General features: G+C 46.3%; 1 protein-coding gene across 3 annotated transcripts in view; it reads left to right on the top strand.

Annotated features, from left to right (window-relative positions):
* Positions 1-2,143: 2,143 nt before the first annotated feature.
* Positions 2,144-27,308, top strand: part of LOC109897873 (transducin-like enhancer protein 4) — a 109,043-nt gene continuing 83,878 nt past the window's right edge. For 2 of the 3 annotated variants that reach the window (XM_020492500.2, XM_020492498.2), the window contains exons 1-3: positions 2,144-2,921; positions 18,267-18,364; positions 21,777-21,840. In XM_020492500.2, the coding sequence (XP_020348089.1) occupies positions 2,898-2,921; positions 18,267-18,364; positions 21,777-21,840 (186 nt within the window). In that variant the 5' untranslated portion in view covers positions 2,144-2,897. The remainder of the gene's footprint in view (positions 2,922-18,266; positions 18,365-21,776; positions 21,841-27,308) is intronic. The other variant, XM_020492499.2, reaches the window with a different exon arrangement.

Below are 27,308 nucleotides of genomic sequence, written 5' to 3'. Positions count from 1 at the left end.
GGTATTTGTTTCAGGCTGTATATGCCAATGAATTGTGTATTACAGCCTGACTACTCAGACTAGTATTCAGGTAGACTACTTATACAGTAAGGATTTTAATGTATTTGTTTTGTGTCTATAGATCACCATCTGACACCAATCAAGTTCATACAGTATGGTAAGATAAGTAGCTTAAGTAGATTATACAGTGCAAGAGCGAGTAGGGAGGTCAATGGAGGAGGGGTTATTGATTGTTATTCTCAAACTGGACAGTTTTATCTCAATCTCTTCATTCAAAGACTCAATCATGGACACTTACTGACAGTTGTGGCTGCTTTGTGATGTATTGTTGTCTCTACCTTCTTGCCCTCTGTGCTGTTGTCTGTGCCCAACAATGTTTGTACCCTGTTTTGTGCTGCTACCGTGTTGTTGTCATGTTGTGTTGCTACCATGCTGTGTTGTCATCTTGGGTCTCTCATTATGTAGTGTTGTGTTGTCTCTCTTGACATGGTGTGTGTTTTGTCCTATATTTTTATCAAATCTGTTTTTAATCCCAGCCCCCATCCCCGCAGTAGGCCTTTTCCCTTTCGGTAGGCTGTCATTGTAAAGAAGAATTTGTTATTAACTGACTTGCCTAGTTAAATAAAGGTTAAACAAAAAATTAATTAAATTGAAGTCGGATAAGGGCCATATCGACTTGACTATGGAGAATCACAAACACTGGTCAAAAACACTGGTACCACCTACAATAGCTGACCACCATACTGAGTGACCACTATACTTAGGTGTTCTCAGGTACATCTCAAGGTGCCTGAGTAGACATGAACACAGTCATCCATATTTAGCCAGCACCCAGCCCTGTTTATCCAGCACCACCCAGCCAGCCATGTGTAGACTAGACAGCCCATCAGCCTATCAGCCCTGAACCCTGTGTTCCCGATCAGCTCTCCCAGGGAAACAGACTCAGAGTCATGTGAATAATTACTTGCCTAATCCCTGCAATTAGATAACTATGATTAGTGCAATCCCCTACCTGCCTTACCTCAGGGAGAGGAGGGAGGGAGGGAGAGAAATATCTAGAGGAAGGGGGGGCAAATTAGTTGTGGATGATGAAATGTGTGAGATGAAGAGATGGATGGATAAAGAATGAGAGAGGGGAGTGAGGGTTAGTTAGGGATATGAATAACTCCAGTTACTGACTGTAAGAGAGAAGGACTGATGTGCAGCACAGTTAGGTCCAGGTGTGTGTAATAACCTGTTATTGTGAGCTTTAGTGGACCAAATGCCTTAGTTACTGTAAACTTTTGTTCTGTAAAAATGGAAAGAGCTTTACTTGTTACTAGGTTACCTCTTTTTCAAGATGCTGTAAGAGTGCGTGTCTGTCTGTGTGTTCTTTCCTGGTACTCTTTTTCAAGATGCTGTAAGAGTGCGTGTCTGTCTGTGTGTTCTTTCCTGGTAAGAAGTCTTGGAAGCGATGAGAGGGGGATGTTCAATCATAAGGGATTAATTCCTGGTTGATCAAGTTCAACAGTGAAGCCGCCCTCTGTAAACTCATCAAGCCTATAGGCAAACACTGGGAGTACAGACTTATGGCTTTAAATAACAATCTGGGCAGAAATTACTGCTACATTATTAGTATGTCTTGAGACCTTTTTCAACATTGCATGTTTAACATAGCTTATGTTTTGTAGACCCAGTTCTTTTCTGAGGATACATTTATGTACTGAAAGGACTATTTTCTTCTTGACGTTCAAATAAATACAGGGGTATCTGTGAAATCTCTCTCTCTCTCTCTCTGTGTCGTCAGTGTGTGTGTCGTCAGTGTGTGTGCGTGTATGAACTAGAATACTGACATACCTTTCATCTCTTCAGAATGACTAATTATGCGTTTGTGTGTGTTTTTGTGTTTGTGTGAGTGGTTCATTTACGAGTGTGTGTGCACTCGTATCTATAACGATAGTGTGTAAGGATGTGTCTTTCTGTTTGCGCCTGTCTCTTTGTGCATGGCTGATTGCTTTGTCCATCTGACTACAATTGAAAGGGGATCTCTATCTATCTCCGTGTCGGTGTGTCTCTATCTCAGCCGCTCCACCTTAAGGGGAGCTTTAGCAGGCTGTCTTGTTTATGTTGAAGCCAACAGGCACAATATATTACAGTCCAGGGCTCCCTGCTGAAAATCCTACTGGATCTCCTAGTGACCTGCTGTTCTTTCCTGCTTTCCTGCTTTAAAAAAAAGTATTATTTAGATTAAAAGCAAAGCTTGCTCTCTGTCATAGTTTTTCTCCCTCTTTTTTACATTTTGTATTCCAACAGACAACTCAACCCTTCAGTTTAAGGTTCTGTTCTCTCCTATGAGAAGAAGAGGGACTGGAGGTACTGTAGATTGTAGGTGAATTTGAATGGAGGAGTGTAGTGTTTGTATCTTGTTGGAGGGGTTGGTGAAGGGACAGGAAAGGGGGTGTACTTGGGTGTAACGCTCAAGCTTCACTGCCATGTCAGTGCCTGTGGACTCCAACTGATTACAGAGCGAGAGAGGCGGAGAGAGGAAAAGAGAGACGAGAGTGAGACTTTGGTTACACCGAGGAAACGGGAAGAAGGAAAAGGAGCCAAAGTGTTAGTGTGGGGATTTGTTTTACCGTGAGAGCTGTTTAACGGATGCACTGACAGAGCTCTCCCAGCTGTGTCGACAGGCTCCGTGTCGGACAAGGACAGACAGAGCAGAGCTGAACGGAAAGAAGAGAAGAGAGCAGGACTGGGCAGGAGGGAGGACTGCTCTCTCCAACCTTGCCTGAGACCAGACCAAAGCAGGCAGAAAGATCTGGACTGGGCTGTGTTCCTGGTGGGGGGCAGAGGAGTGGAGGGTCAGGGGACAGGCTCTGACCTGATAATCAAACAGACTGAACATCTCTCCTGGGACCATGTACCCTCAGGGCAGGCATCCGGTAAGTCACTCCTCTTTTTCTCTTTATCTGACTACTGCTCAGGGACAGAGATAGAGACAGGGACTACACTGAGAGGACAGAGACAGACAGGAACTACACTGAGAGGACAGCGATAGACAGGAACTACACTGAGAGGACAGAGATAGAGACAGGGACTACACTGAGAGGACAGAGATAGACAGGAACTACACTGAGAGGACAGCGATAGACAGGAACTACACTGAGAGGACAGAGATAGAGACAGGGACTACACTGAGAGGACAGAGATAGACAGGAACTACACTGAGAGGACAGAGACAGACAGGAACTACACTGAGAGGACAGAGATTGAGACAGGGACTACACTGAGAGGACAGAGATAGACAGGAACTACACTGAGAGGACAGAGATTGAGACAGGGACTACACTGAGAGGACAGAGACAGACAGGAACTACACTGAGAGGACAGCGATAGACAGGAACTACACTGAGAGGACAGAGATAGAGACAGGGACTACACTGAGAGGACAGAGATAGACAGGAACTACACTGAGAGGACAGAGACAGACAGGAACTACACTGAGAGGACAGAGATTGAGACAGGGACTACACTGAGAGGACAGAGATAGACAGGAACTACACTGAGAGGACAGAGATTGAGACAGGGACTACACTGAGAGGACAGAGACAGACAGGAACTACACTGAGAGGAAAGAGATAGAGACAGGGACTACGCTGAGAGGACAGAGACAGACAGGAACTACACTGAGAGGACAGAGATTGAGACAGGGACTACACTGAGAGGACAGAGACAGACAGGAACTACACTGAGAGGACAGAGACAGACAGGAACTACACTGAGAGGACAGAGATTGAGACAGGGACTACACTGAGAGGACAGAGATAGACAGGAACTACACTGAGAGGACAGAGATTGAGACAGGGACTACACTGAAAGGACAGAGATAGACAGGAACTACACTGAGAGGACAGAGATAGACAGGAACTACACTGAGAGGACAGAGATAGAGACAGGGACTACACTGAGAGGACAGAGATAGACAAGGACTACACTGAGAGGACAGAGATTGAGACAGGGACTACACTGAAAGGACAGAGATAGACAGGAACTACACTGAGAGGACAGAGATAGAGACAGGGACTACACTGAGAGGACAGAGATAGACAGGAACTACACTGAGAGGACAGAGATTGAGACAGGGACTACACTGAGAGGACAGAGACAGACAGGAACTACACTGAGAGGAAAGAGATAGAGACAGGGACTACGCTGAGAGGACAGAGACAGACAGGAACTACACTGAGAGGACAGAGATTGAGACAGGGACTACACTGAGAGGACAGAGACAAACAGGAACTACACTGAGAGGACAGAGATTGAGACAGGGACTACACTGAGAGGACAGAGATAGACAGGAACTACACTGAGAGGACAGAGATTGAGACAGGGACTACACTGAAAGGACAGAGATAGACAGGAACTACACTGAGAGGACAGAGATAGACAGGAACTACACTGAGAGGACAGAGATAGAGACAGGGACTACACTGAGAGGACAGAGATAGACAAGGACTACAATGAGAGGACAGAGATAGACAAGGACTACACTGAGAGGACAGAGATAGACAGGAACTACACTGAGAGGAAAGAGATAGAGACAGGGACTACACTGAGAGGACAGAGATAGAGACAGGGACTACACTGAGAGGACAGAGATTGACAGGGACTACACTGAGAGGACAGAGATAGACAGGGACTACACTGAGAGGACTGAGACATGGAACAGTTAGGGTGTAGGAAGAGAGTCCCTCTAACACACACACACACACACACACACACACACACACACACACACACACACACACACACAAGTGAAGTGAGAGTCAGCTATGCCACCCACACAACTACCTTTCAACTACCTCTCAACAGCCCCTGGTTGCAGCTGACAGGGGAAAGACAGGGGGGTGTGTGTGGTTTTACTGTCCTTGTGGGAACACTTCGCCAGTCATCACACGGAAAAGGGTCTATTTTAGGCTTAGGGGTTAGAATTAGGGTGAGGTTTGGGGTTAAGGTTAGGGTTGAGGTTAAAGTTAAGAAAAATCGGATTTTGAATGGGAATCAATTGTTTGGATAGTAAAACAAACACTTGTGTGTGTGCGCGCTCTGTGCTGTATCTGTGATTATGTGTCCAGGGATAGTGTGTTAGAAGGCAGTGGAAGGTATTCCCTTCAGTCCCCTCTCCCCCTACCACCCTCCTCTCATTATTTACTAAACTACAGTGTTAGGAACTGAAGAATGAAGCTGGAAGAAAGGATGGGTTTGACCATACATGCGAGAGAGTTGGATGGAGAGAAACAAGGTGTAGTTATATACAGTGCCTTGCGAAAGTATTCGGCCCCCTTGAACTTTGCGACCTTTTGCCACATTTCAGGCTTCAAACATAAAGATATAAAACTGTATTTTTTGTGAAGAATCAAAAACAAGTGTGACACAATCATGAAGTGGAACGACATTTATTGGATATTTCAAACTTTTTTAACAAATCAAAAACTGAAAAATTGGGCGTGCAAAATTATTCAGCCCCCTTAAGTTAATACTTTGTAGTATTACTTTCCACATGTTTGGTGTGTCTCCCAGGTGGCTTGTGGCAAACTTTAAACGACACTTTTTATGGATATCTTTAAGAAATGGCTTTCTTCTTGCCACTCTTCCATAAAGGCCAGATTTGTGCAATATACGACTGATTGTTGTCCTATGGACAGAGTCTCCCACCTCAGCTGTAGATCTCTGCAGTTCATCCAGAGCGATCATGGGCCTCTTGGCTGCATCTCTGATCAGTCTTCTCCTTGTATGAGCTGAAAGTGGGACGGCCAGGTCTTGGTAGATTTGCAGTGGTCTGATACTCCTTCCATTTCAATATTATCGCTTGCACAGTGCTCCTTGGGATGTTTAAAGCTTGGAAAATCTTTTTGTATCCAAATCCGGCTTTAAACTTCTTCACAACAGTATCTCGGACCTGCCTGGTGTGTTCCTTGTTCTTCATGATGCTCTCTGCGCTTTTAACGGACCTCTGAGACTATCACAGTGCAGGTGCATTTATACGGAGACTTGATTACACACAGGTGGATTGTATTTATCATCATTAGTCATTTAGGTCAACATTGGATCATTCAGAGATCCTCACTGAACTTCTGGAGAGAGTTTGCTGCACTGAAAGTAAAGGGGCTGAATAATTTTGCACGCCCAATTTTTCAGTTTTTGATTTGTTAAAAAAGTTTGAAATATCCAATAAATGTCGTTCCACTTCATGATTGTGTCCCACTCCAGGTGTTAGAATGGCCAAGTCAAAGTCCAGACCTGAATCCAATCGAGAATCTGTGGAAAGAACTGAAAACTGCTGTTCACAAATGCTCTCCATCCAACCTCACTGAGCTCGAGCTGTTTTGCAAGGAGGAATGGGAAAAAATGTCAGTCTTTCGATGTGCAAAACTGATAGAGACATACCCCAAGCGACTTACAGCTGTAATCGCAGTAAAAGGTGGCGCTACAAAGTATTAACTTAAGGGGGCTGAATAATTTTGCACGCCCAATTTTTCAGTTTTTGATTTGTTAAAAAAGTTTGAAATATCCAATAAATGTCGTTCCACTTCATGATTGTGTCACACTTGTTTTTGATTCTTCACAAAAAAATACAGTTTTATATCTTTATGTTTGAAGCCTGAAATGTGGCAAAAGGTCGCAAAGTTCAAGGGGGCCGAATACTTTCGCAAGGCACTGTATATATTTATTTATTATTATTATTAGTTTTTTTACTACCCCCTTTCCTCCCCAATTTTCGATCTTGTCTCATCGCTGCAACTCCCCAACGGGCTCGGGAGAGGCGACGGTGGAGTCATGTGTCCACCAAAACATGACCTGCCTAACTGCGCTCCTTATTAACACTTGCCAGTTTAAGGCGGAAGCCAGCCACACCAATGTGTTGGAGTAAAACACTGGTCAACTGGAAACCGGAGTCAGCCTGCAGGAACCCGGCGCGCCACAAGGAGTCGCTAGATCGCAATGAGTCAAGTAAAGCCTCACCGGCCAAATCCTCCTCTAACCTGGACGACGCTGGGCCAATTGTGCACCGTCCTATGGGACTCCCGGCTTCGGCCGGTTGTGGCACAGCCCAGAATGAACCGGGTCTGTAGTAATGCATTTAGCACTGCGATGCAGTGCCTTAAACCGCTGGGCCACTCGGGAGGTCAAGGTCTAGTTTCTATAGTCAGATTTGTTGTCCATGTCTTTGTATCTGGTGCAAATGGGTCAGTGATCACTGCAATCACAGAGAATTATAGGTGACATTTTCAGAAGAGGGGGCATGTGAAATCAATTATATGTACAGAAAGAATGCAAATCAGTGGAATAGAAGGAAGCAAGATTGAGAGAGAACCAAGGCATTGTGAATTAGAAATGGAAATGAGTAGGAGATCACACTGGAAATAGGACTATAGTCCAGTCACAGTTCATAGCTTTTGTTCAGAGTTGTACAGTGTTTGTGATAAAGTTCGGTCCCAGATTGAGCCAACCTTAACAGATCGATCAATACATACTGCTGCTGCCAGTGTAATGGGATCTACAGCACAGAGTGAGGATGCAAGGAACGTGTGCATGCGTGTGAGCTTGAGAGAGAACGAGGAAAAGAGGGTGACTGTGTAGACTTTGAAATAGCCCCCTGTACCTATTACTGTCAAGAGACTAGTTTCTTTGCGTCTCATTTTCCAAAGGTAGTCATGTTTTGTGTGTATCCCAAGCCTCATCTTGTTATAATATTAATATCCTATGAATTAATGTCTTCTTTTGTATCAAATGAACATATCAATGTCCAGATCATTTAAACGTCAGACTCACTGGACTTGACTAGTGGTATCTGTATAAATCCTGTTTGCACCATCCGAGACAATATAAAGAGGAGGAAGGGCCTCTATCTCCCCTGTCACTCACAATGTCACTGGCCTTTTGAAATGACAAGTAACTGAAAACATAAACCACATTGACATGGCAACAGCACTGTGTTGTGTTGACTCCTGGAGCAGAACAGAGACATTGTTATCTGTTCAGTGGTCCTCCTAAAGGGTTAAACCCAGGGCTGATTTACAAGGCAAACAGAAACATAATTGGTTCCACTGGATTCTTGTGGCTAGTGTTATCTGAAGTGAGGGACTGCTCTGTGAACTAGGGTTGGGTGATGTCAATCTTTGTCACGTGATTATGTACTCATGAAACATTGTGATATACCATGGTATAGCCCCCTATTGTCCCCCCCCCCCCCCCCCCCGAAACAAGTTTTTAAAAGATCCCACCGTGAGCTTGCATGCTATGAGAGGGATGAGATAAATCCCCACATTGACAAAATATATTTAGTGGATCTGCGGCACGAAAGAAGTGTGTGTGTGTGTGTGTGTGGGCATGTCTGTGTGTGCCGAAGCGTGCAGGTAGAGCGAGTGACACAGTCAAAGAGCCTCGCTGGCTGTGCATCGTGCAATGGGTTGTAAATCATCATGGGCTGCAGACAGAGCAAGCTACTCTGCTGTCCTCAGAACTGGATAATTATAAACTGATTTGCATTTTTGCCTAATCCTCTCTTATTAGGCTACTAGTCCTTGAAGGTAGGTTGACATTGCTAGAGTAATATTAAAATAGGACCAGGCCAACTAGGTTACAAGTCATTTTATTTCATGTTTTGATTTTTCCATGTTGGTATTGTTTGCTCAATGTCACTTATTTGTCATTTTAGAATAAAGTTTTGATTGAAAATAGCATAGACGCTGACTTACATAATTGTTCCCATTTTAAATGCAACAAATGTAGGACATTAAACACAGAATATTTGTGAAATACTTTTATAATTGAATTTGTCTTAATGCTTTTATGTTATTTAAATGATTAGGATTAGGCTTTTGGCATTTAAGAAAGAAACATTTGCGGTCTTGCATCAATGCATTTTTATGTCATAATGCTTTCCTCAACAGTCAGATTTGTTCAAATTTCTTATTAGATGTTTCTATCTTGCTATTGTTTGTTCTATCTCTCTCATTATTACATTAAGCCTACCATATTTGCAGGTTGTTCAAAAACAACGTAAAAGGTACTACAAACAGGATTTGTATTTTTGCATTGTAATTTTAGAAAATGTCCATAATATATCTGCAGTAATAGTGGAATGATAGTGTTTCACAGTATAACTTACCTGCCAGTGTTGTGATATTCTCCTATTGCCGGCTTCTGCTGTCAAAATAGGAAAGCTGTGCAGTGTTGCCAACTTAGCGACCTAGTCGCTATATTTAGCGAGTATTCAGACCCCTCTAGCGACACATTTTCAAAAAAGCGACTAGCGACAAATCTAGTGACCGTGGGCCCCACCCTGTGCCAAAGCACTCACAGGCGGCCCAGTCCTCACGCAGCAGTCCCTCCCAGCTGCAGTCAGAGCAGGAGATGTTCACCCCTCCACGTCCAGACTGCAAATGAATCGCGCATGCGGGGAGCCGCCGCTGGCTGATCCCGCCCTGGCTTACATTCAGGGTGGGATGTAAATGTAAAAATCTAAACAAAAAAATAAAAATAATAATAATAATAAATCAAATAAAAAACTAAGTAACTCCGCCAGTGTCTCTTTTGGGTCGGTCCCAAGTGTCTCTTTTGGGTCGGTCCCAAGTGTCTCTTTTGCCGGTCCCAAGCCCGGATAAAGGAGGAGGGTTGGAATTGTGACATAAAAAAAACAAGAATCGACAGAAGAAAGTTCATTTGTAGTTCTAAACATATTTAGGGTTTTTTACTCACTTTTTGTCTCTCCAGCGACTTTATTCCTCTCTCCTACAGAGTCCATCACAGTTACGTGTACATGGCCAAGTAAGCAAATTAGGCGATGACGTCATTTAGCGACTTGTAGACACTTTTAGGACAGCCAATAGCTACTTTCCCGACTGAGGAGTTGGCAACACTGAAGCTGTGTTATCTAGTGGAAACCGGTGAAGGGGCCAATGTAGAAATCATTGTCATTTCCTGGTTGCTAAAAATCTACAGAGTTTGTTAAATTTCAGTTTCTGTGAGGGAAAAAAAGCACTAAATAGTGTGGGGAATCATTGTACCATCTAAATCACTGTGAAATATCTTTTCAATAACTAAAAATATTGTTTTTACATCTGTTTTAATAAAACTGGTGGGTGAAACCGAAAGTATTAACTGAAGCGTGAGTCTCCACCATGTTATGGTGAAATGGGATGCGGGGGAGATTTGTTTTGAATGCAGCCTTGTGTTCTTGCAATTCACATATCTTACACATGGGGGAGAATTCTATATGTAGCAACTTTTAAAACTTTCTGAGAGATTCATTGTTTGACCATGGAATCATGATCATCCACTACTGGAGAGAGAGAGGAAAAACTAGAACATATGTCTACATTTTTCTCTTGCACTCTGTAAATATAATATATGAATTGAATTGGGCTATAGGAATATAGACAATTTAATCAGACTGTCACCCATGCACTGCGTGAGGCTAGTCAAATTGAAATGTATCGTCTGTCACATCACAATGTCGTCACCATTGGCGATGGCTGTCAATCATCCTCAATAGACGATACTATCGTAATATCGCCGACCCTACTGTGAATCTCCACCCGCCCAGGCCAAGAACAATAAAACCAGGCTGTGAATGTCACGCCCAGAGTTTCCGCAGTTACCAAACACACATTTCCAACCGCCGCAGCAAGAGCCATGGGAGGCAGACCTGAGAGTGGACAGATGGTGGGATGGACACCGTCCTTATCTACATAGACAGAGTAGGTAGCACACGACCACTGCTACCCCCCTAATGAGTTTAAAGTTAGTGGTATGGTAGGTCATCTGGTAATCTTTGTGTTAAAGCTGAAGTCTGCACTAGCTGATTCTCAGTGCATCCACTGACTAAACCACTCTGTCTTTACCTGTAGGGACGCACAGCATGGACTGAAATGAACATGGCATTACACGATGTTGAACACAGAGGGAATCCTTGTTGTTTACATATTGTTGTTGGTGCAGTTGAGTTTTTTTTGTTGTTGGATGGAGCAGGCTTCGGTGGTGGACATTAGCTCCTGCACACTTAGCCTGAGTGTGTGTGTGTTGACTAAACGTCTGAGACTGTTGTGATAGTTGTCTGGAGAGAGTTGATCTGGCCCTGGACTGATCCTGATCTCATGGAAGTAGACTCACACAGGAGGGGACTTACTGCAGGCAGACACGGGTCCGGTGTGTGTATACGGCAGAGAGCCTGCTACCAACTGCTCGCCAGGGTGCCAATGTTACAGCTGTGTGTGTGTGTGTGTGTGTGTGTGTGTGTGTGTGTGTGTGTGTGTGTGTGTGTGTGTGTGTGTGTGTGTGTGTGTGTGTGTGTGTGTGTGTGTGTGTGTGCAACTCTACATTCTGTTCTCTGGCAGAGCTGGAGTGGCAGCAGAACAGTTCATACTCCCCGTGACTATTCAGAATCTGCAGAGAGTAGATTTTCACAAACTGTGCTTTTTAAGTATTAGTAATCTCTCATCTGCCTAGTAAATCTAGCCTTAAGTCTGGCCTCTGTGTTCCACCTCCTGACCATTAGGCCCATATTAATACTCTAGCTTGGGGCTGTGTGTACTGGGTCTGGTCTCACTTCTCTGCATCTCTCAGGGTAACACTTTGTTTTTACAGCCAAGTAAACAAACCAACGCCAAATATCTGGCTACAAAAATCACATATGTTCCCTTAATTAGGTTAGGGTGAGTGGTGGTGTGCGTGCGTTAGCTCTCTCTTGCTTTTAGGTTGTTTTCCTCTGGATACATATGTATTGTGGAGGTTGTTGTTCTGTTCGCACCTCAGGATTTTAATGAAATACAGGTATGTCATGGATATTTTCTGGCAGATGTAACCATCATCTTTATCCATACTGTTACCTGTTTACATTTCTGATAACAAGCTGGTTCTTATGAAGTCAAGGATGAACACATCAATCCAAATGAACTGTGCTCTCCAATCCTAACGCTCATTCTCCCCTCAGTCAAAGCCTTTGTTGTTTTTTATGAAAAGAGCTGATCTGACCAAATTTTGGATCCACTCCAAGCCCTCTTTTCACTGCCAATCCCTCCATTTCTAATCCAGTATTGTATAGCAGTGGCTTTTGCTTCACACCACAATGTCCAAGAGGAGAGAGGGGGACAGAAGAGATGGAGACATCAGACCGAGAGGAGGACAGAAGAGATGGAGACATCAGACCGAGAGGAGAGAGGGGGACAGAAGAGATGGAGACATCAGACTGAGAGGAGAGAGGGGGACAGAAGAGATGGAGACACCGGACTCAGAGGAGAGAAGAGGACAGAAGAGATGGAGACACCAGACCGAGAGGAGAGAGGAGGACAGAAGAGATGGAGACATCAGACTCAGAGGAGAGAGGAGGACAGAAGAGATGGAGACACCAGACTGAGAGGAGAGAGGAGGACAGAAGAGATGGAGACATCAGACCGAGAGGAGAGAGGGGGACAGAAGAGATGGAGACATCAGACCGAGAGGAGAGAGGGGGACAGAAGAGATGGAGACATCAGACCGAGAGGAGAGAGGAGGACAGAAGAGATGGAGACACCAGACCGAGAGGAGAGAGGGGGACAGAAGAGATGGAGACACCGGACTCAGAGGAGAGAAGAGGACAGAAGAGATGGAGACATCAGACCGAGAGGAGAGAGGGGGACAGAAGAGATGGAGACACCGGACTCAGAGGAGAGAAGAGGACAGAAGAGATGGAGACACCAGACCGAGAGGAGAGAGGAGAACAGAAGAGATGGAGACATCAGACTCAGAGGAGAGAGGAGGACAGAAGAGATGGAGACATCAGACCGAGAGGAGAGAGGAGAACAGAAGAGATGGAGACACCAGACCGAGAGGAGAGAGGAGGACAGAAGAGATGGAGACATCAGACCGAGAGGAGAGAGGAGGACAGAAGAGATGGAGACATCAGACTGAGAGGAGAGAGGAGGACAGAAGAGATGGAGACACCAGACCGAGAGGAGAGAGGAGGACAGAAGAGATGGAGACATCAGACCGAGAGGAGAGAGGAGGACAGAAGAGATGGAGACATCAGACCGAGAGGAGAGAGGGGGACAGAAGAGATGGAGACATCAGACCGAGAGGAGAGAGGGGGACAGAAGAGATGGAGACATCAGACCGAGAGGAGAGAGGAGGACAGAAGAGATGGAGACATCAGACCGAGAGGAGAGAGGAGGACAGAAGAGATGGAGACACCAGACCGAGAGGAGAGAGGGGGACAGAAGAGATGGAGACATCAGACCGAGAGGAGAGAGGAGGACAGAAGAGATGGAGATATCAGACCGAGAGGAGAGAGGAGGACAGAAGAGATGGAGACATCAGACCGAGAGGAGAGAGGGGGACAGAAGAGATGAGACATCAGACCGAGAGGAGAGAGGAGGACAGAAGAGATGGAGACATCAGACCGAGAGGAGAGAAGGGTACAGAAGAGATGGAGACATCAGACCGAGAGGAGAGAAGAGGACAGAAGAGATGGAGACATCAGACCGAGAGGAGAGAGCAGGACAGAAGAGATGAAGACATCAGACTCAGAGGAGAGAGGAGGACAGAAGAGATGGAGACACCAGACTGAGAGGAGAGAAGGGAACAGAAGAGATGGAGACACCAGATCGAGAGGAGAGAAGGGGACAGAAGAGATGGAGACATCAGACCGAGAGGAGAGAGGAGGACAGAAGAGATGGAGACACCAGACTGAGAGGAGAGAGGGGGACAGAAGAGATGGAGACACCAGACCGAGAGGAGAGAGGAGGACAGAAGAGATGGATACATCAGACCGAGAGGAGAGAGGGGGACAGAAGAGATGGAGACATCAGACTGAGAGGAGAGAGGAGGACAGAAGAGATGGAGACATCAGACCGAGAGGAGAGAAGGGTACAGAAGAGATGGAGACATCAGACCGAGAGGAGAGAAGAGGACAGAAGAGATGGAGACATCAGACCGAGAGGAGAGAGGAGGACAGAAGAGATGGAGACATCAGACCGAGAGGAGAGAAGAGGACAGAAGAGATGGAGACATCAGACCGAGAGGAGAGAGCAGGACAGAAGAGATGGAGACATCAGACTCAGAGGAGAGAGGAGGACAGAAGAGATGGAGACACCAGATCGAGAGGAGAGAAGGGGACAGAAGAGATGGAGACATCAGACCGAGAGGAGAGAGGAGGACAGAAGAGATGGAGACACCAGACTGAGAGGAGAGAGGGGGACAGAAGAGATGGAGACACCAGACCGAGAGGAGAGAGGAGGACAGAAGAGATGGAGACATCAGACCGAGAGGAGAGAGGGGGACAGAAGAGATGGAGACATCAGACTGAGAGGAGAGAGAGGGACAGAAGAGATGGAGACACCAGACTCAGAGGAGAGAGGGGGACAGAAGAGATGGAGACACCACACCGAGAGGAGAGAGGGGGACAGAAGAGATGGAGACTCCAGACTCAGAGGAGAGAGGGGGACAGAAGAGATGGAGACATCAGACCGAGAGGAGAGAAGGGGACAGAAGAGATGGAGACATCAGACCGAGAGGAGAGAAGGGGACAGAAGAGATGGAGACACCACACCGAGAGGAGAGAGGGGGACAGAAGAGATGGAGACACCAGACTGAGAGGAGAGAGAGGGACAGAAGAGATGGAGACATCAGACCGAGAGGAGAGAGGAGAACAGAAGAGATGGAGACACCAGACTGAGAGGAGAGAGGAGGACAGAAGAGATGGAGACACCAGACTGAGAGGAGAGAGGAGGACAGAAGAGATGGAGACACCAGACTGAGAGGAGAGAGGAGGACAGAAGAGATGGAGACACCACACTGAGAGGAGATAGGAGGACCCCCAGAGGAGAGGAGAAAGAGTGGAGGGAAAAATAAAAAGAGAGAACAGGAGTGATGTGGAGGACACACCCACCCACCCACACAAACAAACATACACACGTCCCCTACACCCAAGATCACATTAACACTTCCCTTCTACACTTGGTACTCTTCATCTATTCATGTGCCTTTACCCTAAATATTTCACCAGCAAATTATTATTTCATGCCCCTCTGAACATCTCTCTCTCCCCAGCCTGTCTGAAACAGAGAGACAGAGAGTGAGTGAGAAAGACAGAGAGAGAGCAAGAGAGGGAGATGGAAAGAGAAAGATTGAGGGAGAGAGGGAGCGGGCGGGGTGGCAGAACAGAAAGTGTGCCACAGAGCAGACAGACGCTCTGCAGTCCCGATCAGTCCCAGACCCACATCTGTTTCAGCCCAGAAACAGCGGCCTAAATCAAATGTTTCCCCCAGTGATTGATGGACAGATTAGGGGGGGTGATGAGAGGATGGATGGAGGGAGGGCTGTGGCCCTGCTGCTGGCTCTGTACTGTTATGTGATCTCCTAGCCCAGTCTCTCCCCTCACCCCCCACCCATGGATAATCCTTCTAAATTCTCGGCTCAACTTGCTCCAGTTCCAGCTCCTCTAAATTGTGATTGAATGCTGGCCTGTCTGTCTACCCCCTCCCTCCTCTCCTAGATTAACCAGATCTGTTTGGTGTTTCAGGATCCCCCATGCTGTCTGACACCACCAGGGCCCAACTGAGCCACACTGAGAGAGAGGAGAGGAGACTCCCCCCTCACTCCCCCCACTCCCCCAGGATGCTCTGAGACCAGAACACGCTGGGTCTGTAGTTATATCACTCACAACCTGACCCATACAGAAAACCGGTCTGCATTGAGGAATGTGTTATTGTGAGTGCTGATGTAAAATGGCAGTAGTCGGTCTGGAATGTAGTCTGTGGAGGTCCACTGTCTAGTGGTCAGAGGATTTGTTAGGCCATCTCTTCTCTACTGCAGTCTATCCCCCTCCCTCCCCCCGCCCCTGTGTGTGTGTCAGACCAGTGTGGTATGAATGAAGGTCAGTGGGGCCCTGTCGGCAGCCGCCCCTCCCCCCCGGGGTTGTGTACTGAGTTGAGGCCGTTGGTCCAGGAAACCGCCACAGCACTAGGCACAAACTGAGCTGCACAACCCGCAGCTTAATTACTGGAAAGCCCAAAGAGTGTCTGACCTCCACCATTAGCCTAATTGAAATTTAATTGAATTTCCTTGTCTAGACTAATTAAGCTCCTACTGAAACCTGCAATCTTTTAGCCGCCTAGTTAGCCTCTGGACAGACAGGATTCGCACCCTATTCTGTGGAAAGAAAGCGTGAGGAAAAAGGGGGAGAGAAGTTAGAGGGTAAAGAGGTGGAGCGGAAAAGGGCAAAGGGGAGAGGTCTGGTATTGGCTCTCAGGGGTGGGGGTGGTGAGATGGAGGGAGAGAGAGATGGACAGATAGAGTTGTGGGCGTGTGAGGTGAAGTATTACAAGCATTTCGCTACACCTGCAATAACATCTGCTAAATGTGACAAATACAATTTGTTTGGATTTGAAGCAGCCTATGCCACTGATCTGGAGCATGTGTTTGAATAACACTGACATGCATTATCTTTTTAGCCTCAGTTGTGTGCATGCATTTGTGTGTGCGTGTGTCCCAGGCTTTTTGTGCGTAGCCCCCATTTAGCACAAGGGCTTGTTGCGTGTCAGCTCAGCGCGCGTGTGTGTACGCACCTGTTTGTATGTTTCAGTAGTATGTTCCTCCTTCACGACACTTCCATCCCCTCAGCTATAAAGTGCCAAAGAAAGGGAATGGAACTGAACTAAATGATTACTGACCCATAGCACACACCCCCGTCACCATGTGATGCTTTGAGAGGCTCGGCAATGACCACATCACCTCCTCCCTCCCTGACACACTCGACCCTCTCCAATTCACCTACCGCCCAGACAGATCCACGGACGACGCAATCGCCATTTCACTGCACACTACCCTCACCCACCTGGAGAAAAGGAATGCATATGTGAGGACACTGTTCATCGACTACAGCGTAGTGCCCTCTAAGCTCACGGCCCTGGGACTGAACTCCCTATGCAGCTGGGTCCTGACGCGCCACCCCCAGATGGTGAATGTAGGCAACATTAACTCCTCCACACTGATCCTCAACGCGGGGGCCCCACAATGTTGCGTCCTATGTCCCCTCCTGTACTCCCTGTATACCCACAACTGTGTGGCCTCACACAGGTCGAACTCCATCATCAAGTTCGCTGATGACTCGACAGTAGTAGGCCTGATTATCAGCAATGACGAGACGGCCTACAGGGGGAGGTAGGCACTCTGACGGCTTGGTGCCAGGTATACAACCCTCGCTCAACGTCAGTTAAACAAAGGGGCTGATTGTGGACGTCAGGAAGAACCAGGCTAGGCACATCCCGATCCTCATCAATGGCAGCCCTGCCATGGAGACGGTCAAAAGTTTCAAGTTCAGGAGGCTGATGAAATTTGACCTGTCTCCGAGGGCCCTCAGTGTTCTACAGGCGCATCATCAAGAGCATAATGTTAAGCTGCAACACAACTCCACCGCCGCTAACCATAAGGTGCTACAGAAGGTGAAACGCTCAGCCGAACGCACCATTGGGTGCACACTGCCTGCCTTCCAGGACACCTTCAACACCAGGTGTCGCAGGAAGGCCAAGAAGATAATCAGGGACCCGATTCACCCGAGCCACGGACTGTTCATCCCACTTCCATAACTCAGACGCAGGCAGTGCAGGAGCATCATGGCAAAAACGGAAAGACTGGCCAATAACTTCTACCCCCAGACCATCAGGCTGCTGAATAGCCACCACTAGTCAGCTACCTAGTCCTCCCCCCACCCTCTATCCGGTTATATTGCCCTGCCTCTAAAACAACATCCCTGCTGTGTTTGTGTTCCCCCAACTACACAGCGCGGGGAACAACACCTAAAGTGCTTCAGACAGGCTTCAGGGGGGGGCAGGGTCCTCCTGGGGGGCGTTTGTTGAGATTCTTTGCTTTTAGCAGGTGAAAGACAGTGCCGTTTTAATGTTTGTGATTCACCATGAGTTATTCAGTTGACGTTTTCCCTTCTCAGTGCTTTGTAGGCAAGAATACATTAGCAAAAAGCATCCTAGCAGAGGAGAGGGAGGAGAGAGGGAGGAGAGGAGAGGCGAGAGAGAGATGCTAATGTGAGAGGGGGAGGGAGACAGTCATTAGGAGAGAAAGAGGAGGAGGAAAGGGGAGAGAAGAAGAGGGTGGTTGGAGAGAAAAGAGTGAGAGAGTGTTTGTGAAAGAGGGGTGCGGAGAGATAAAGAGAGTAAGGACAATGTTTTATGATATGTGTTGAAGTGACCTTACTCTCCCTTCTTCTTTCCTCTCCTTTCTTTTCTCTCCCCCAGGTCCCTATTCAGCCTGGCCAGTCTTTCAAGTTCACAGTCCTGGAGACCCTGGACCGCATCAAGGAGGAGTTCCAGTTCCTCCAGGCTCAGTACCACAGGTGCTGTATACTCACTCACCACCCTCCACCTCCCCCTTATAGACTATACAGATAGTATATACTCACTCACCACCCTCCACCTCCCCCTTATAGACTATACAGATAGTATATACTCACTCACCACCCTCCACCTCCCCCTTATAGACTATACAGATAGTATATACTCACTCACCACCCTCCACCTCCCCCTTATAGACTATACAGATAGTATATACTCACTCACCACCCTCCACCTCCCCCTTATAGACTATACAGATAGTATATACTCACTCACCACCCTCCACCTCCCCCTTATAGACTATACAGATAGTATATACTCACTCACCACCCTCCACCTCCCCCTTATAGACTATACAGATAGTATATACACACTCACCACCCTCCACCTTATATACTATACAGATAGTATATACACACTCACTACCCTCCACCTCCCCCTTATAGACTATACAGATAGTATATACACACTCACCACCCTCCACCTTATATACTATACAGATAGTATATACACACTCACTACCCTCCACCTCCCCCTTATAGACTATACAGATAGTATATACACACTCACCACCCTCCACCTCCCCCTTATATACTATACAGATAGTATATACACACTCACTACCCTCCACCTCCCCCTTATAGACTATACAGATAGTATATACACACTCACTACCCTCCACCTCCCCCTTATAGACTATACAGATAGTATATACTCACTCACCACCCTCCACCTCCCCCTTATATACTATACAGATAGTATATACACACTCACCACCCTCCACCTCCCCCTTATATACTATACAGATAGTATATACACACTCACCACCCTCCACCTTATATACTATACAGATAGTATATACACACTCACTACCCTCCACCTCCCCCTTATAGACTATACAGATAGTATATACACACTCACCACCCTCCACCTCCCCCTTATATACTATAAAAATAGTATATACACACTCACTACCCTCCACCTCCCCCTTATAGACTATACAGATAGTATATACTCGCTCACTACCCTCCACCTCCCCCTTATAGACTATACAGATAGTATATACACACTCACCACCCTCCACCTCCCCCTTATATACTATACAGATAGTATATACACACTCACTACCCTCCACCTCCCCCTTATAGACTATACAGATAGTATATACACACTCACTACCCTCCACCTCCCCTTTATAGACTATACAGATAGTATATACTCACTCACCACCCTCCACCTCCCCCTTATATACTATACAGATAGTATATAACACTCACCACACTCCACCTCCCCCTTATATACTATACAGATAGTATATACACACTCACCACCCTCCACCTTATATACTATACAGATAGTATATACACACTCACTACCCTCCACCTCCCCCTTATAGACTATACAGATAGTATATACACACTCACCACCCTCCACCTCCCCCTTATATACTATACAGATAGTATATACACACTCACTACCCTCCACCTCCCCCTTATAGACTATACAGATAGTATATACAGACTACCCTCCACCTCCCCCTTATATACTATACAGATAGTGTATACACACCACCCTCCACCTCCCCCTTATAGACTATACAGATAGTGTATACACACCACCCTCCACCTCCCCCTTATAGACTATACAGATAGTGTATACTCACACACCACCTTCCACCTCCCCCTTATAGACTATACAGATAGTATATACAGACTACCCTCCACCTCCCCCTTATAGACTATACAGATAGTATATACACACCACCCTCCACCTCCCCCTTAAAACTCCCATCTTCAGACACACAGATATATGGATAGCACAGACTTTTACTTCTATTCTGTGTTGATGTTTATGACATAAATTAGACACCATACAGTGGGGGAAAAAAGACTACATGGATCTCCTTCTCTGCCACTGTGCTACCTACCATATATGTTGGGCTCCCGAGTGGCGCAGCGGTCTGAGGCACTGCATCTCAGCGGTGAGGTGTCACTACAGGCACCCTGGTTCGAATCCAGGCTGTATCACGTAATTTGGAGTCCCAAAGGGCGGTGCACAATTGGCCCAGCGTCGTCTGGGTTTGGCCAGTGTAGGCCGTCTTTGTAAATAAGAATTTGTTCTTAACTGACTTGCCTAGTTAAATAAAAAATAAATATATGTATCTATATTTAAAAAGGAACTATAGTTGTGTGATATTGTATGTCATAAACATTAATACACAATAGAAAGGTCTGTGCTATCTGTGTGTCTGAAGATGGGAATCTTCATATGTGTCCTATATGAATGTGTGTACCTCAGGGGGGAACTGCCCCTCCTCTCTCTAAAGGACTGGGGGATCCCCCTGGGAACCATTGTCACACTTCTACTGCTCCACTTATTATTCTGTGGAATATTACACGTCAGCCTTAATAATACTGCACTTGATGTATGTGAAAGCCAAGGATGGGTGCAGTGAAGGTTGATAGGTTGATATAACACAGTCATACACAGGTCAAATGCAGGTGGGGATTCTAATCTTATCCATCATAGTCCACCTGGCACAGTGGCAGGGTGCAAGCCTGGTCCCAGATCTGTTTGTGCTGTTTTACCGACTCCTACGCTCGATGTCACAGTGGCAGGGTGCAAGCCTGGTCCCAGATCTGTTTGTGCTGTTTTACCGACTCCTACGCTCGATGTCACAGTGGCAGGGTGCAAGCCTGGTCCCAGATCTGTTTGTGCTGTTTTACCGACTCCTACACTCGATGTCACAGTGGCAGGGTGCAAGCCTGGTCCCAGATCTGTTTGTGCTGTTTTACCGACTCCTACGCTCGATGTCACAGTGGCAGGGTGCAAGCCTGGTCCCAGATCTGTTTGTGCTGTTTTACCGACTCCTATGCTCGATGTCACAGGCTAGCAGGGTGCAAGCCTGGTCCCAGATCTGTTTGTGCTGTTTTACCGACTCCTACGCTCGATGTCACAGTGGCAGGGTGCAAGCCTGGTCCCAGATCTGTTTGTGCTGTTTTACCGACTCCTATGCTCGATGTCACAGGCTAGCAGGGTGTGGTGATATTGGTCTGTTCTTCCATATCATAGCAGAGTGTCTGTTTTATCAGAGTGTTAACAGAGTACAGTTGACCTCCAGACTGTAACCTTGGTGCTGAGAGCCCAGCTTCACACCATGAGCTGAATACTCATGGCCATAACTCTCTCGGTCACAGCAGTGAACAGTGTGTTGAAACTAGTATTGTTCTCCCACTGCAGCCTGGATCCCATCGGTCTCTCTGTCTAATTGATCGAGACCCATAACCTTTTTCAGCTTTGACACAAAGGAGAGATTCAGGTTGAGCTGCAGCAGGGTAGGTCCTGCCTTAGATCAGTTTGTTGACACGTGTGTGTGTGTGTGTGTGTGTGTGTTTTTTCCCTCTTTCTCTGCAGCCTGAAACTGGAGTGTGAGAAGCTGGCCAGTGAGAAGACAGAGATGCAGAGACACTACATCATGGTAAGATCTATTCTATTTCCACCAGCGTTGGTTCACAGACATCAATGAGACAACATGGAGAGGGTAGGCCATGTCTCTGTCTTGCTTTACAAATATACCCCTCTCCATTACACCCACATAGGAAACTATCTAGCCCAGGGACGGGCAACTCCAGTCCTCGGGGGACACATTCTTTCCCCATCCCAAGCAAACACAGCTGATTTAAAGTCATTGTGTTCTGAACTAAAGATCCGGGTTAGTTGATTATTGGAGTCAGGTGTGTTAGCTGGGTCTGGGGAAAAAGTGTGACACCAATCAGGCCCCCTGAGGACGGGAGTTGCCCGTCCCTGATTCTAGCTTGTTGAGGAGCCTCATCTTGAGTTAGGAGGATGAGACTCTGACTGTCCAAAAGCAGAACATGTCCCTCTCTCTGTCTCTCGCTCTACTCCCTCTGCAACAGCTTGAGATCCTCCACATCAGTCTGTCTGCCTAAAGACTTGTATGTTATTAACTATGTCTATGTCTGTGGAACAAACACGGTGAGTACAACCTGAATATGATATGAACCATCTGCTGAGCAGCTCCCATTCCATCAATGAGAGAGAGATGGAAGAAAGTGAGTGAGAGAGACTGAGAGAAAGGGAAAGGGCAGTGCACAATGGTAGACAGACAGACACTACCTCAGACTAAGATTATTCACACTGTTCTCTGTGACTGTGAGAGGCTGTCCTTTATGGAACATTTCACATTTGCAGGGTTTGATGGATGGTTGAGTTGGCGGTAGTTGGATAGATATGTAGGAGCCTTTACTCCAATGTGAGGAGAGACTACAGTCTACTCTGTGTTATAGACTGGGGGACAGTCAGCGACATTTGATCAACCCTCATGAATTCATATTAAATGTCATGACCTTTGTGACCACAGGACTGTTGGTCAACAACAGGAAGAAATAGGCTTTAAACGTCTGTGAATGAAGCCTTTTCCATAGTGTTGGTCTCCATAGAGATGGGGGATAGCTGGGGCAGGTGCGATATACATTTACAATCTTAGAAAAAAGGGTTACAAATGCGTTCTTCGGCTGTCCCCGTTGGAGAACCCTTTTTGGTTCAAGATACAGTAGTACTCTTTTGGGTTCTGTGCAGAACCCTCTGCGTAAAGGGCTCTACATGGAACTCAAAAGGGTTATATCTGGAACCAAAAAGGGTTCTCCTATGGGGACAGCCGAAGAACCATTTTCGGTTCTAGATAGCACCTTTTTTTCTAAAATGTGGATATATTGCAAATAATGTACAATGCCGTGAAAAAGTATTTGCCCCCTTTCTGATTTTCAACATCTCAATTGGCATTAGGTCTGAATTTGTTGCTTTTTAAACATTTTGATTGTGTGTTTTGCATCATTGTCTTGCTGCATGACCCAGCTGCGCTTCAGCTCACAGACAAATGGCCTGACATTCTCCTGTAGAATCCTCTGATACAGAGCAGAATTCATGGTTCCTTCTATTAAGGCAAGTTGTCCAGGTACTGAGGCAGCAAAGAATCCCCAAACCATCACACTACCACCACCATGCTTGACCGTTGGTACGAGGTTCTTACTGTGGAATGCAGTGTTTGATTTTCGCAAGGCATAATGGGACCCATCTCGTCCAAAACGCTGACTCAAGTTTGCCAGGAAGCACCTGGATGATCATCAAGACTCTTGGAAGAATGTACTATGGACAGATGAGTCAAAAGTATAACTTTTTGGATGACATGGGTCCCGTTATGCCTGGCGAAAACCAAACACTGCATTTCAAAGTTAGAACCTCATACCAACGGTCAAGCATGGTTTACAAATCAAATCAAATTTTATTGGTCACATACACATGGTTAGCAGATGTGAGTGTAGCGAAATGCTTGTGCTTCTGGTTCCTACAGTGCAGTATTATCTAACAAATAATCTAACGATTCCCCAACAACTACCTAATACACACAAATCTAAAAAGAGGTGAATGAGAATATGTACATACAGTGGGGCCAAAAAGTATTTAGTCAGCCACCAATTGTGCAAGTTCTCTCACTTGAAAAGATGAGAGAGGCCTGTAATTTTCATCATAGGTACACTTCAACTATGACAGACAAAATGAGAGAGAAAAAATCCAGAAAATCTGTATTTGGTCACTTACAAACAAGCAAGATTTCTGGCTCTCACAGACCTGTAAATTCTTATTTAAGAGGCTCCTCTGTCCTCCACTCGTTACCTGTATTAATGGCACCTGTTTGAACTTCTTATCAGTATAAAAGATACCTGTCCACAACCTCAAACAGTCACACTCCAAACTCCACTATGGCCAAGACCAAAGAGCTGTCAAAGGACACCAGAAACAAAATTGTAGACCTGCACCAGGCTGGGAAGACTGAATCTGCAATAGGTAAGCAGCTTGGTTTGAAGAAATCAACTGTGGGAGCAATTATTAGGAAATGGAAGACATACAAGACCACTGATAATCTCCCTCGATCTGGGGCTCCACGCAAGATCTCACCCCGTGGGGTCAAAATGATCACAAGAACAGTGAGCAAAAATCCCAGAACCACACGGGGGGACCTAGTGAATGACCTGCAGAGAGCTGGGACCAAAGTAACAAAGCCTACCATCAGTAACACACTACGCCGCCAGGGACTCAAATCCTGCAGTGCCAGACGTGTCCCCCTGCTTAAGCCAGTACATGTCCAGGCCCGTCTGAAGTTTGCTAGAGAGCATTTGAATGATCCAGAATAAGATTGGGAGAATGTTATATGGTCAGATGAAACCAAAATAGAACTTTTTGATAAAAACTCAACTCTTCGTGTTTGGAGGACAAAGAATGCTGAGTTGCATCAAAAGAACACCATACCCACTGTGAAGCATGGGGGTGGAAACATCATGCTTTTTGGGGCTGTTTTTCTGCAAAGGGACCAGGACGACTGATCCGTGTAAAGGAAAGAATGAATGGGGCCATGTATCGTGAGATTTTGAGTGAAAACCTCCTTCCATCAGCAAGGGCATTGAAGATGAAACGTGGCTGGGTCTTTCAGCATGACAATGATCTCAAACACACCGCTCGGGCAACGAATGAGTGGCTTCGTAAAAAGCATTTCAAGGTCCTGGAGTGGCCTAGCCAGTCTCCAGATCTCAACCCCATAGAAAATCTTTGGAGGGAGTTGAAAGTCTGTGTTGCTCAGCAACAGCCCCAAAACATCACTGCTCTAGAGGAGATCTGCATGGAGGAATGGACCAAAATACCAGTAACAGTGTGTGAAATCCTTGTGAAGACAGAAGACGTTTGACCTCTGTCATTGCCAACAAAGGGTATATAACAAAGTATTGAGATAAACTTTTGTTATTGACCAAATACTTATTTTCCACCATAATTTGCAAATAAATTCATAAAAAATCCTACAATGTGATTTTCTGGATTTTATTCTCTCATTTTGTCTGTCATAGTTGAAGTGTACCTATGATGAAAATTACAGGCCTCTCTCATCTTTTTAAGTGGGATAACTTGCACAATTGGTGGCTGACTAAATACTTTTTTGCCCCACTGTATATGGATGAGCGATGCCCGAGCGGCATGGGCAAGGTGCAATAGATGGTATAAAATACAGTATATACATGTGATATGAGTAATGTAAGATATGTAAACATTATGTGGAATTATTTAAAGTGACTAGTGATCCATTTATTAAAGTGTCCAGTGATTGGGTCTCAATGTAGGCAGCAGCCTCTCTGAGTTAGTGGTGGCTGTTTAACAGTCTGATGGCCTTGAGATAGAAGCTGTTTTTCAATCTCTCGGTCCCAGCTTTGATGCACCTGTACTGACCTCGGCTTCTGGATAATAGCGGGGTGAACAGGCAGTGGCTCGGTGGTTGTTGGCTTTGATCTTTTTGGCCTTCCTGTGAAATCGGGTGCTGTAGGTTTCCTGGAGGGCAGGTAGTTTGACCCCGGTGATGCGTTGTGCAGACCGCACCACCCTCTGAAGAGCCTTGCGGTTGTGGGCGGAGCAGTTGCTGTACCAGGCTGTGATACAGTCCGACAGGATGCTCTCGATTGTGGATCTGTGGAAGTTTGTAAGGGTTTTGGGTGACAAGCCAAATTTCTGTTGCGCCTTCTTCACCACACTGTCTGTGTGGGTGGACCATTTCAGTTTGTCGTTGATGTGTACGCTGAGGAACTTAAAACTTTCCACTTTCTCCACTGCTGTCCCTTCTATGTGAATAGTGGGGTCCTCCCTATGCTGTTTCCTGAAGTCCACGATCATCTCCTTTGTTTAGTTGACATTGAGTGAGAGGTTGTTTTCATGACACCACACTCTGAGTGCCCTCACCTCCTCCCTGTAGGCTGTCTCATCGTTGTTGGTAATCAAGCCCACTACTGTTGTGTCGTCTGCAAACTTGATGATTTGAGTTGGAGGCGGAATGGCCACACAGTCGTGGGTGAGGGAATACAGGAGGGGGCTGAGCATGCACCCATGTGGGGCCCCAGTGTTGAGGGTCAGCGAGGTGGAGATGTTGTTTCCTACTTACACCACCTGGGGGCGGCCCGTCAGAAAGTCCAGGACCCAATTGCACAGGGCATTGTTCAGGCCCAGGGCCTCCAGCTTGATGATGAGCTTGGAGGGGTACTATAGTGTTGAATGCTGAGCTGTACAGTTATCTTTGCCATCTTGGGTACAGGAACAATGGTGGCCATTTTGAAGCATGTGGGGAAAACAGACTGGGATAGGGAGCGATTGAATATGTTCGTAAACACACCAGCCAGCTGGTCTGCGCATGCTCTGAGGACGCGGCTAGGGATGCTGTCTGGGCCAGCAGCCTTGCGAGGGTTTAATGCGTTTAAATGTTTTACTCACATCGGCCACGGATAAGGAGAGGGGGGGGGCGTAGTTCTTGTTAGCGGACCACGACGGTTGCACTGTATTATCCTCAAAGCAGGTAAAGAAGGTGTTTAGTTTGTCTGGAAGCGTGATGTCGGTGTCCGTGGTTTTATTTTTGTAGATTTCCTGTAGACACTGCCACATACATCTCGTGTCTGAGCCGTTGAATTGGGACTCCACTTTGTATCTGTATCGGCATTTCGCTTGTTTGATTGCCTTGCGGAGGGAATAACTACACTGTTTATATTCAGCCATATTCCCAGACCTCTTTCCATGGTTAAATGTGGTGGTCGGGATGGTGGTAGTGTGATGGTTTGGGGATGCTTTGCTGCCTCAGGACCTGGATTATCCAAAACACACAATCAAGTCTACATAAAAATGGTTTTAAAAGCAACTAATTATACGTTTTGGAATGGCTTAGTCAAAGTCCAGACCTAATCCCTATTGAAATGTTGTGGCAGGACTTGAAATGAGCAGGTCATGCTTGAAAACCCACAAATGTCGCTGAGTTAAAGCAGTTCTGCTTGGAATAGTGGGCCAAAATTCCTCCACAGCGATGTGAGAGACTGATGAACAACTACAGGAAGCATTTGGTTGCAG

This window comes from Oncorhynchus kisutch, linkage group LG10, assembly GCF_002021735.2.
Source record: "Oncorhynchus kisutch isolate 150728-3 linkage group LG10, Okis_V2, whole genome shotgun sequence".
NCBI classification, from domain to species: Eukaryota; Metazoa; Chordata; class Actinopteri; order Salmoniformes; family Salmonidae; genus Oncorhynchus; species Oncorhynchus kisutch.
The sequence above is the reverse complement of the archived record's forward strand: the minus strand, read 5'-3'. Positions and strand labels throughout refer to the sequence as shown.